Below are 13109 nucleotides of genomic sequence, written 5' to 3' on the forward strand. Positions count from 1 at the left end.
CTTTGGATGCTTTCACACCTACTTTGTTCAGTTTGAATCTTTGGACCAATTGCTGAAATTAATTGTTCTATAGCATTAAACAATAGAACAAGAAAAAGAAAAGGAAGCAGCTAGCAGTGAAGTGAATCGGTTCATTAATTTTTTTCCCGTTCAAATGAAAAGACAAATTTGTTTCAATGCACTTCAATCAAAAAAAGTTAACAAATACAATAACTGAATTGATGTACACTTCATGCAGTATGGAGGCATATTATGCTTTTTTCTGTTGTTTTATTACGTTTGGAGAAGAGGTCACTTTGGCTGAAACACTGTTTATGCCTGAAACTCCTGAAGTGTTTTGTGGACTCAAACACTTCTCCCACCCCTCCATCAGCATAGTGGTGAGTAGATACTGGGTGAATTTTAATTTTTCGCTGAACTATCACTTTAACTGATTGTTCATCACACATCCCTAATTAGGCCAGACAGTAATTTTCCTACACAATCCCTGCACAGAGAACAAAAACTCTACATTCAATCACACTTCATGAGTTATTATGAACATTTTATCATGTGGTGAAATGAAGCACATGGCTCTGACCTCCGCTGACTGGTAGAAATCCAAATGGAGAGTTGGGAAAGATCCCGCCTCTCCATGAGGAGGAGGGGGAGACAGAAGAGAGTTGGGAGCAGACACCGAGCAGCAAGGACAGAGAAGGACAACCTTAATGAAGGTTTGAGGAAGTTTTTTCGGTGATTGGAAAAGAGGAAAAGACATGGACTTTTGTCTACAAGTCTACTTCATTTTGGCATCTTTTTTTACCAGCACATCTTTATGCAGGAGAGAAAAAAACCTTTAAAAACTTAACACCGCCTGGATGTTTAGATGAAGGCAATAACTTCACAAGGTACGAGAAGTAACTGAAGCTGCTGTGATAAGTAATAAAATAACTGTGCAGAGAGAGTTTGTGCATAGAGACACTTAAATGCAAGTTCTGTTCACAAATGAAGACTATTAAATGTTGTACAACGTTTTCAAAACAGGAAAGTTGCAGTTACCTCAATAATTAGGCATCTGGTTTCAAGTACAACTCTGTTGAAATGTTGTTGAAACAATTTTATATATTGATAGAGGAGAATTTGTTAATGGTTAATGAACATAAAGGACCTTATTATTGAGGGGAAACCCCGTTTATCCATCCTCAGAATTTCATGTGCAAGAAAGCATAAATTAAGTATTCTTTATTTTTCTTACGATCATTGACATTTGTTTGGGATTCATAGAGTTTTCACCAGAAATTTTGATTTATTAATAAATAATGGCATGTAGGCTTTGACATAATGGCTTTTTAAACACTTTAATGCCACAGCTCTATGTTCTAATAAAAAGGAACGAGGGTAATTACATTGACAATAAACTTAATCTAATTTCCTTTTTATATAATTTTTTTTATGAGTCGGTTTTATATTGTATTATACAGTAGCCTATATACTTTTTATATTCCACACGTTGCTGTCTCTCCATATACAATTTTTAATCTCAGTGATGCTCTTTACTATTTGAATATAGACTCAACGTGGAAGTCCAAAGATATATATATACGCTTTTAATGTTTATTTTAAATTGACTATTTTTGATGCTTCTTGCGGGGCCATCAGAGAGTTTTTTTATGACATAAATTAACCAAAACCTTGTTGAATGTGACTTTTTGGATGTTTATGTGCTAAACTATTTTAAGAGTAAATTTGTGTGTGATTTGCAGGTCCCTGACTAATGAGGCTGTAAAATGACTGCTCTAAGACTGCCGGGCTAAGCAGCCTGACCTCCCTCATCTGTGTCCAGTGCTGTGGCTCCCTCTGCTGAGCAACTAAGGAAGGCCAGGAGTAGCAGGCAGTATGGGCAACACACTGGAGGAAGGGATGAATACTGTCATCGTCAGACACTACAACCACTCAGGGAAGTGGGATCGACCTCGCAGCAGCGAGGCCTGTAAGATGGCCGTGCTGCTCTTCATCTGCGTGCTAATCGTCCTGGAGAACGTCACAGTCCTGCTCGCTCTCTGGAGGAACAAGCGCTTCCACAGCCGCATGTACTTCCTCATTGGTAACCTGGCGCTGTCAGACCTTCTGGCTGGTGTGGCCTATGCGGTGAACATCTTTACCTCGGGAAAGAACACCTACTTCCTTACGCCGGTGCAGTGGCTGGCCAGAGAAGGGAGCATGTTTGTGGCCCTCAGCGCCTCAACCTTCAGCCTCCTGGCCATCGGGATTGAGAGGCACATGACTATGGTGCGATTGCGTCCCTGTGAGACGGCAGGTCGAGGGAGGCTCCTAGGACTGTTGGCAGCCTGCTGGCTTGTGTCAGTGCTGCTCAGCGCTCTGCCCAGCCTGGGGTGGAACTGCCTGAACAATCTGGCCTCCTGCTCCACGGTGCTGCCGCTCTACGCAAAGAGTTACGTGGCCTTCTGCATCAGTGTCTTCAGTGCTCTGTTGGTGGCCATCATCATCCTCTACATCAGGATCTACCGCCTGGTGACCTCAAGCGGTCGCAGGGTGAGCAGTCGGCCTTCAGAGCGCTCACTGGCCCTGCTACGGACAGTGGTTATCGTTCTTGGAGTGTTTGTCATGTGCTGGGCACCGCTCTTCCTCCTGCTGCTGCTGGATGTGGGTTGCAGCCCATATAAGTGCCCTGTGCTCTACCAGGTGGACTGGTTCATCGCTCTGGCTGTGCTCAACTCTGCCCTCAATCCTCTAATATACACTCTGTCCAGCAGGGAGATGAGAGCTGCCTTCTTCCGGCTGCTGTGCTGCTGTCAGACCAGTTTGGAGTCCACTGGCTCTCCTGTTGTGGGCAACCTCCACCTGGGCACGGTCATCCCCACAGCAGAGAACAGCAAGACCAGTCTGGGTGGAGGAGGGGGCAGTGGTACTGGCAAGTCCACACTGAATCGAGAAAAGGTTCCCGCACCTATGAACTCCGACAACAAGAACGGAGACCCCTCTGCCACTGCTGTGCAGCACCACTCTGGGCCTACAGACCTGCTCTCAGCCGTGTTGAAGGCCGGGGTGCGGTCGCCCCTCAGCAAGTTCTAAGTGGAAGCACTTTAATGAAGCCTTTACGACAAATTGATGTAGACATAGAACTGACACGATCCTGCGATTAGCCACTTTTTGTTTATGCACTATGACCAGTGTAGCATGGATGTGAATAGCATAAATATTACATTTGGATCAGGTTTTAGATTAGGGTACAATCCAAATCGTTATTTAGCCACTATTTACAACAATTCCACATTATTGCTCACATTACCAGATTGACTGAAACCCTAGAGTGATCAAATTTAACATTTCAAAACTATGAAAAATAATAGGACAGTTTCCTAGACCTGGGAATAAACTAAGCCCCAAATTAAATGCTGTGATATTTTAACAATATTTGTAGGCGTTGTCTGGCCTGGCCTGTAGCCAAAGGTTTCTTTTTCTTTATCCCTGAATAATTCTCCACTTCCAGCCTTTTATCTTTATGTAAATAAACATGTCAATGTTATACTTACATGTATAATGAAGAGGCAAGACCAATCAAAGAGGGTTCACAGGATAATACTCAAGTCTCTATTGACTGACAGGTCTCTGTCAATAATATAATTGATGGGATTACTTTGCCAAATGCTCGCTCACACAGTCAGTTTGGGTAAATAATGGATATACATAGATTATTTTGCCAGGTAAAGGGGATGAAAATGCAGCACAAACATCCATTGATGCTGAGCCATAAAAACAAGATAGTTAAATATCTGTATGAGTTGAAAGTTACATAAACATGATATGAGCAGAGCATATGCAATACACAGCTAACTTTGCATTGCACTGCAGACAGTTTATATCTGTAGCAGTGATCCCTCTAGTCATTCAAGCCTGATATTGTATTAGATAGCCAAATCTATTTAGATTTTTTCACTCATGAGAGATTTATAAACTACAAAAATTTAAACTGCAAAATAAACACAGAATCTACCTGAATTAGATGTGTCACTCTCACATTTTGGTTATAAAAAAATGTGGTAAACTGGAATAAAGAGTCAAACTCACATTATCTGTGTACAGTAGAACAGGTTAGTGTTTGACTTAATCACTCCCCTCGATAGGATTACATAGATATGATTGTTGAGAGTGAGGTATGTCACGTGGTGTATGTCACATGATTGAAGCTCCATTAGTGAGGGCTACTGCGGACTGATGCCTTTCAACATTGAAAAGTAACAACAATAATAATAATAATAATAATAAATTAAATCAATAACCAATAAAAAAACAAGTTTTACATTTTAGTGTAGCTCTCTAACGCACAGAAACAGGAGTATTTACGTTTTTTGAAGTGTTTTGGAGACAAACCTGGGCTCACCTCCTGAGGTTTAACAGTCCAGTCAACGCCCCTATTAATATCAGTAACAGTATACTTATATGCATCAGTGTTGCTTCTGTCAATGTCTTTCTTTTTTTCATTATATGCAGGGCACTATGTTTTTTTTGTGCTATGTGCAGATTCTTGTTAAACAGCAGCATTTTCAATCACAGTTTGAATTGGCAAACTATTTATTTTCTATGAAAACATTTGGCATCTTGATACTTTAAACCATTTGGTAGAATATTTTTTTGCTTTGTGTGCATAAAAACCCTCATGGTACTTGGACTTACTTCATATGAGTTTTGTTATGATTTGAGATGCACTGTAAGATTCTGTCAGACCAGCGGCCTCTTGAGGCTATGATGCTCATCACACACCAGAACACTAAACCTGTCACATGGATGTTATTACTAGATTCTTACCACTTGTGGGTGAGGACATCAAATTTGCCCTGAAGGTGGCGCTACAGGAAAAGCAATGTTTTAACAAGAAGTCGGAAGAGATTCTGGTTTTATTATAACCACCAGTTTTGGACAATTCAGGCTGCAGCTGTCAGTTGGTTCATCTCTCATCTGTTTCAGCGATAATAACCACACTGAAGACATCTCTCACTTCTCATCAGCACGTGTAGAAACCACTTGCATCAACTAACCACTAGTGACTGAAATGAGATGTGAATAATTTAATGGTGGACTGTAAATGACAATTCTGCCTTGGGTGATGTAGTGCCTTATACGTTTATATAGCAAAATAAAATCCCATTCCCGTTTTAATGAGGTTTTTCACACGTCTCATGTTGTTATATTAAATCAGGGGCCTTCGTCTCATTCATATTCTGTGTGTGTTTTGATCAGTCAAGAAGTAACAAGGATTTTTGGGGTCTTTTGTACAATATAAGTGGGGAATGTTTGCTCATACCAAACACATATGCAAGTAGGAAAGGCTCTAGTTATAATAATTCAAGCTGCTGCATTCATATAATATCCTAATGGAAAGATACATAATGCTCTCTTATTCAGACCTGGGTCACAATACAGATAAATTCTTTAAGGGGTTTTCAGTTGGGTGAGGTCAGGTTGGTATTATTCATGAATCTCATGCTTTGAAAAGCTTCTTCTTTTAAGTCTCTGGAACTCCAAGGGTATCTTGTATGTATCATTCAAACAGTTTGGTGGAGGTTTTTGTTTTATTTTCACTTGAAACGTTTTTGTTAAATCCATCATTAAAATGAAGGGGGATTATCGCATCACACACATTTACTCAGTAACAAAGGGAGTTACTGATAGTCACTGTGAATTCTGTGAACTGATCAAACACTTTATTCATGTACCAAAAAAAACAGCTGCAGAGAAGGTTGCTTCATCCTGAGCTGATGGTTTGGGCTGATAGAAGCAGAGTTTGCTGTGCAATGTGATAGCAAGCTGACAGACTGGCATTTCATACTTACCTCAGCTCAAGGGTGTGATTCTGCTCTGCCTCCACCTCCGGTTTCTGATGGGAAAAGAAAGCGAGGACGCAACAGCAGCCAAGCATTTCCAGCATAAAGGTCACTGACTGCTTCCTGTCAGAAACGTCTGAACACTCTTTCCTGCATTAGCCGGGGACGATCGTGACCTTATGCCATGTGGAACATTAGAAAATGCCAGAACGTTGAGCTGTGCGGAGCTATTTGTAGTGAGTGAGTGAATCCTCTGCTTCCTGATCCTTCTCCTAATTCTCCTTGTGCGCCATGTTATACTCTCCCTACTTACACCACTATCACCATCCTGATTCAAGTCCTCTTTGGATTTAGTTGTATACATTTTTTAGATCCATCCATCTATCATCTTTCAAGCTTGTTCCTTGAGGGTCGCAGGGGGAGGTGGAGTCTGTCCTCGCTGACATTGGGCCAGAGGCGAGGTGCACACTCGAAAAGTCGCCAGCTCATCACAGGGACGACATACAGAGACAAACAAATATTCATATCTATATGGACAATTTAGAGTCTCAAGTCAACCTAACCCTCAATCTGCATGTCTTTGGACTGTGGTAGGAAGCTGGAGAAACACCACACAGACATGGGGAGAACATGCAAACTCCACACAGATTCAAACTGGGGAACCTTCTTGCTAGGTGCTAACCACTAATCCACAGTGCCACCCTGAAAGTGTTTTGCGGTTTTAAAATTGGTTTCAATAAAGCAGACGTAAAGACAGAGGTGTTGTTGCAGTTTCATGCTTACAGCTATAGATGTTAGATTAGTCAGGAACAGCTCATAAAAAGCTTGTGTGCTCACTAAATGCTCAGCTGCATCAATTAGACAAATTGGGTTTAGAACTTGGAAATACGCAAAATCCTAGAAATGAAAACATTGCATTTGGAGAACATTCCAGTATCGTCACGACTTAACGATTTATCAATCTGATATTTACCAAAAAGACTGAAGAATGAATCCTAAAATGACCATGAATCTAATCTAAGACACAAAAAAATATTGGAGACAATGACCCACATTTACCTCTGGACCAAAACATAAATAAATAAATAAATACTGGGACATCATCCATTAGCAGATAAATCCTTTGTTTACATGAAGTGCAGCACTCAGTGATGGATTTGTGTTGTTTTTCTAACATTCTTAATCACTGCACAGTAGTTTTTTTTCCTGATCACCACTTACTTATACTGACAATGGTTTTCAGTAAAACCTGAACCTTGAAACTGTCGTATTTTAGAGTAACTCCAAATGTATTTAGAAATCATTGTTCTTTTTGCAGTATAATAGTAAAAATTGTGCTGAAGGACAACACAGACCCCATCCAACTGTTCTCATCCTCACTTATTCATTTCATCATCTTTATCTTACATCCGTCTCGAAGAAAAAAAGCAAAATCAATAAATTCATTTTCATTCAAATCTTCTTTGTGTCCTCGAATTCCAGCTGTGACAGTTTGCATTTCTCCCGTCCACTGAATCAAACACAGTTTTACGGCTGCGTGTGCTAACTGGGTCAAACACCTTAATAAATCATGTTAACTAAATAGCCATCACTAGTCTTCTTTGAGGATTTAGACATGGTGGATTTGTGTCATTCTCTGTGCACAATGCCTATTTGCATATGACTAATGTGAACAGGACGGAGGACAAGAGAATCACACCACCCCCTGTCATCGTGATCCTGGATTTATCCTGCTGCATGGTGAGGAAATGTGCATGCATGTGTGTGTGGGTGTGTGTGCATTTGCAGTGTGTCACGGTTTTTGTACAGTACAGACATGCTTGTACCGTGTGTGTGTGTGTGTGTGTGTGTGTGAGAGAGAGAAAGAACAAAGACTCCCTCTGGTCTGAGCTGCTGAATGCACCAGCATGAAACACTTCTTTCTTACTCAAGTCCCTTTTTGAAGCAGCTTGGAGGTGGAGTGGGGGCCAGGCAGGGAGCGGCCAGGGGTCCTATTTGGGGCGGCCCCCAGCCGAAGCCAATCTGTCCTCTGTGGCTCAGTGGGATGGCTCTCACTATGACGCACACATTCATTCGGTGTGTGACGCTTCCCCCTCACTACCTACACAGCTCTCAGATTCAAAACAGTGTAATTACATGTGGAGAATAGAGAGTGCAGACCCAGGTGAGGAGATTTTGGTGATAAGATCCCTGGGATCAGAGGGTTTTATCCAGAAGGAAGATGGGAGAGAGAGCAGAGGCAAAGGTCACTTCATAGGAGGTTATCTAAAGGAGCCAACTAAGATCTGGATTGGTTCTTCCCAGCATCCCTTTCTGCACCCCAATAATTCTACTGTTTAGTGCTGATCAAGACTCCAGCTGAGTCAGGGCAGAAAAAAATTCAAGAGTGAAAAAAGAATATTTTGAACTGACAGTCGTTTAAAACGTCTCAGTTTTTTCATTGTATAACCATCTTCTATTTTTTTCAGTTTTGCCATCCTTCCATTCACACACACACATTTACACAGTGCCTCTATGTGCAGCACTTCGGCACGAGGAATATGGCAGACTGGGATCGACCCACTGACCGTCTGGTTACTGGACAACCCACTCTATCTCTGAGCCAGTGTTTCTGCTGTGATGATATAACTGTTTATTCATTATCATTCATAATGATAAGACTCTAACTGCATCCTTTCACGAGTAGATGTGGATCAGACCTCACCCATCTTCAAACTCAACTACACCCACGTTAAGTGTCATGACTGGATTTGCACAGTTGTGATGCAATCGTGTTGATAAAATCTGTCCACAGATATTAAAACATTCACCAAAGTACTCGTGGCAGAGGTGGATCAACTATCCATTCCAAATTCTACCCCACAAATATCCCCCTCTCTACAAAACCCCCAAAAACAGCAGCTGCTCTGTCTTCAATCCTTCTCTGATTACAGTCGCCCGGCAGAGCCTGACAGCATGTACACACACACCTGCTCACACTGACCTCCAATCTATCTCCTCCACGCCTGCTTGCTACAACTGCAGGGATTAGCATGTCTGGGATAGAGGATAAGAGAGGGGGAGAACAGCAGCCTCTTGGTCTGACAGGCATGTCCTGGGCCTCACTTGTGGCACTGAGCGTGTGTGTGTGTGTGTGGACTGCACAGCTGGCTGATTCCGAGCTGCTGTGCATGCATGTGTGTGTGTGTGTGTGTGTGTGTGTGTGTGTGTGTGTGTGTGTGTGTGTGAAGCAACTGGTGGTGGAGACACCCCTGATAGAATTCAAGTGTGAGTTAATCCCCCGGACAACTTAGTTTGAAATGTTAAGCATTTAATCTATAAAATTAAGTCATGACTAAATGAGCAACTATTAAGGACAAAGTATATTATGAGTTAAACAATAAAATACTTTCTTTGTGTGTGGCTGAGGTGCCTAAGAGTTAAAAGTTAACAGCTATTCTGCTTCATCAGGCCGGTGCGGGTGTGCTGTGATCTGATTTGATTGACAACTGGGTCTGCAAAAAACATCTTTAGATTCCGAAGCAAATGCTGCTAAACTCTGACTCTGCACAGAAACATGTGAACACACCTTTTCCCAACAGATCTCTGCCCACCTCATCCCACGAGACAAGCACAGACAGAAATGCTCATGAAAAGAAAAAAACACAACCGTTTCAACTTTGGGAGAAAACGAATTGTGTTCACGAAGGTTTTCAGACTCCTTGCACACAAGTGTAATGTTAAAGCAAATGTAGAGGACAGAATTAAAGCCAGTACATAATATAACACATTAAGTCCCTGGATACAGACTTTGACATTCTGTATTGACTTGGTATCAGCCACAGATCCACAGATGGAGCCGTGCTGGTTGCTTCTAGGTCTCAGCTCATAACAAAGGGTGGCAGAGCATTTTGCTATCAGAGTCCCCACATTAGAGAATTCACTCCCCATTGAATGTAGACAAAGTAATTCTCCAGCTTCTTTTTAAGCCCTTCTTAAAGCTTTACTTTTTCTTATTAGAGCTTTTACAAATGATTGACGTTGACTCTTATTTACGTTATCTATACAATTCTTTCCATTTTCTTATTTTCCATTGTTTTTTTCTCATTGTTTCTGTCTTTGAAACATTGTTAACAGAAATGTTATATAATTAATATTATTTTTGTCTGACCAGACTTCATAAAGCTTCTCTGGAAGAAAACCTTCATTTACATATACTTTCTTTTGCCCATATATATTTCAGTATTGTTACTAACGGCTTTTAGTTCTGTCTACTTATGCCTCTTGTGGCCAAAATGAGTATCAAAAAAACAAACAATAAATCCTGACAAATTTTTTTTGTTCATCTAGAAAAAGAAATCACAATTTTCCACTGATAAAAAAAGAAGTAGAAATATGATCCTGAAATAAATGATTTAATTAAACACAAATCATGTGTTGTGTTAACATTCAGGATGGCTTTCTTCCGTTAGTGTCCCGGTAAACCATGACCCAGGACCCTTGAACTGAAGCAGCTAAATGGAATGCAGCCATTATTATTAATTACTATTATCTGTTGTACTGCTGGAACAAATTAAAATGTGAAAATGGCATCTATCCATTTTAAACCTCCTTCTGTACAAACTTATCATACAAATGGATCATGACTGTCAGACCATGCATGTGAGCGCGTGAGTGTCATGTGGTTTCCAACCATGTTCTTTGGCTCCATGGTGATCACAGGTGTTCGCTCCTCCAAGGCTGTCTGATGGATTAACACCTGCCGTCACCGCATTATCGTCGTCACCCTCCTGATCTGATATCACACGCATTCTGATGTGACAGCTGCGCGCACACACACACACGTCTCTCTATAGTTTAGAGGACACTCATTGACATTATGCATTACCCTAACCTTAACCATCATAACTAAATGGCTAACCCTTAACCTAATTCGAACCCTTACCCTAAAACTAAGTCTTAACCCCCAAACAGCCCATTGAATTTACAAGGACCTGTCAAAATGTCCTCACAACGATAGTATTGAACCAAAATTGCCCCTCATAACTACAGAGAGACATGCACACACACCAAAATCATTGTATAATGCCGTCTCAATGTGTTCATGAAAACATATCTTTACACTGTATCTGGCCTCTTCAGTTGTATCCAAACGAGCTCCTACAAATACAACAAACTTTGATAAGCAGGTAAAAGAGCTATAAACAAAATCCAGAGAGAATTGTGACTGTGATATTTGTTTGATATTTACATGTTGCATTGCTACTGTCGTTATTATTCATATCCCTCCCCGGGGAGCCTTGTTTGAAAAATGGGAAGATAGCAGACCCCCCCCCCCCCTTCCATGTCACCCACACACATACACACACTTGTTTGGAGTCTTGTTGTGGAAGTATAGGCAGGCGGCACCACCCCCCTCCTGTCCTCCGCTCTTTCCCCATTTTTTTTCTTCCCTTCCTTCACTCTTTCTCCCCAATAGAGCGTGATCCAGCTCGTCTCCTCTCCGTCACACGGGTAATCAGCCTCTGCTTTTTCATTTGGCTCCGTAATGAAAGCAATCCCAGCGCTTTTCACTGCAGCGCAGCCCAAATAATGAGGGCTGCCTCAGCCCTCCTCCACCACACCTCACCCACCCACCTCCCAGTCCTCACCCTCTCCCTCCCTCCCAACCCTGCTGTTAATGGATGGAGGCGAGCAAATGTGTGTGTGTGTGTGTGTGTGTGTGTGTTTGAGTATGTGAAGCACGCAATCTTGCCAAGTCCTTTTGTCTGTTTTCTCCTTTCTGAGCTGCAAATGAGTCTATTGTGTGGAATCTGTTCAGTGATGCTCTTAATCAGAATATTCGGTTTTTGTTTTCTTTTTCAATCAAATTTAGGAAGTGCAAAACGTTTTTTTATCTACATTCACAAACCTTTACTGAGATGTGAGGAGATCAACATCTCAAGCTTCCCTGATTATTTTTTAGAGGCTGAAAGAGATAAAAAAAAGAAATCCATCAAATTGAATAATCTAAAATTAATCTCTAAACCACGTGGTCTTCCTGATCTACATCAACACATTCCTGAAGAATCTTGAGAAACACTAGTTTTAAGAACAGCATTGATACTTCACCACAGCAGGTAGGTTATGCAGCCTGTAATGTTTTACTATCGACAGAAAACGGCCATAACACAGGCAATATAGACTTTTCCATAAAGAAACAACGATTTGAATATTTTTTTCAGTTTTTTATTTCTAATGGTCCTTAACGTGTTTGGTAGAAATTGTCCGTCATCTAAAATCAGTTTGTGCCACACAACACTGCAACCAGGCAGCAGACGTGGAAGCCCCTTCCAGATGGCAAAGCAATAAACTGAAATACGATGGACAAACCAGCATGTAAGGACTTGGCCAGACAGACAATCTGTGATAAAATGTAGGAAGTGTGAGAATGTGGCCCACATTCGTACGGTTTAAGAGTCCAGAGTCTCCGGCGTTTTCTGATCAGCATGTCTGAGGTCACAGATACGTGAATGCAGGTAAATGTCGCAGGTCAAAGTTCACCAGTTGAACTTCTGCAAAGCCACACTGCGGATTTGCTTCACCACAGGAAGCAAATGTTTTATACGGCCCTCGCTCGCACAGAATGGAACTGAATGGGAGGTGAAAGTTCACCACTGGTTCATTTGCATATGTGACCATGCCCTTAAGCTGGACTCGCACGTATGTGTTAGATGCTTTAACCAAGACGCAGGTCATTGACTTTGAATGGGGCAATGGTGGTTTCTTCTGTTGCGTATGGTAAAAGTACTGGTTGTGGATTTTATTTCCTGTGTACTTCTTTATAGTAAGCACAAAAGCCAGTTAGTTTGTGTGTTCCGAGCATGAAACTGTTGCTGCTTTCAGACATTCATTTAACTCCAGACATTCTCCTGAAATTATGCAGAGAGGCTGCATGTGAGAACGTAACTGTCTGAGTCAATTGCTCTGGACATTTTGCTCAGTTTTCCCCACTGAGCCTCTAGTAAAATGTCCAGAGAATGTCCCGAGTGAGCCCATGTGAAAACTCTGACAATCTCCTGCTGTGTTCTTCATATGTGAAAGGCAAAGTCTGGAGAAAGTCTGGACCCAATTGTCTGGACATTTTTCAGAGTTTGTATCTAATAATGGCTTGAGATATTTGTCGCTCTGACTAACATGCAAACATCCAGTGTTAAGAGTTAACGCAAGGCTTTCATGGGAGTCCATTGTTAGCTTCAGACGTCGCCTGCAGCTCAGATCTCAAACTTATTTTTAAATCAGTGAAAAGACAATGAAAACAGTGACGGG

At 41.5% G+C, this 13109-nt stretch overlaps 1 protein-coding gene across 1 annotated transcript; it reads left to right on the forward strand.

Moving 5' to 3' along the window:
* Positions 1-652: 652 nt before the first annotated feature.
* s1pr3a (sphingosine-1-phosphate receptor 3a) lies at positions 653-5157 on the forward strand. The gene is made up of 2 exons (XM_020080562.2): positions 653-887; positions 1743-5157. Exon 2 carries the CDS (start codon positions 1876-1878, stop codon positions 3070-3072), a length of 1197 nt encoding a protein of 398 aa, XP_019936121.1. The 5' UTR covers positions 653-887; positions 1743-1875; the 3' UTR covers positions 3073-5157.
* Positions 5158-13109: the final 7952 nt, after the last annotated feature.

This window comes from Paralichthys olivaceus, chromosome 3 (assembly GCF_024713975.1).
Source record: "Paralichthys olivaceus isolate ysfri-2021 chromosome 3, ASM2471397v2, whole genome shotgun sequence".
Lineage (NCBI taxonomy): Eukaryota > Metazoa > Chordata > Actinopteri > Pleuronectiformes > Paralichthyidae > Paralichthys > Paralichthys olivaceus.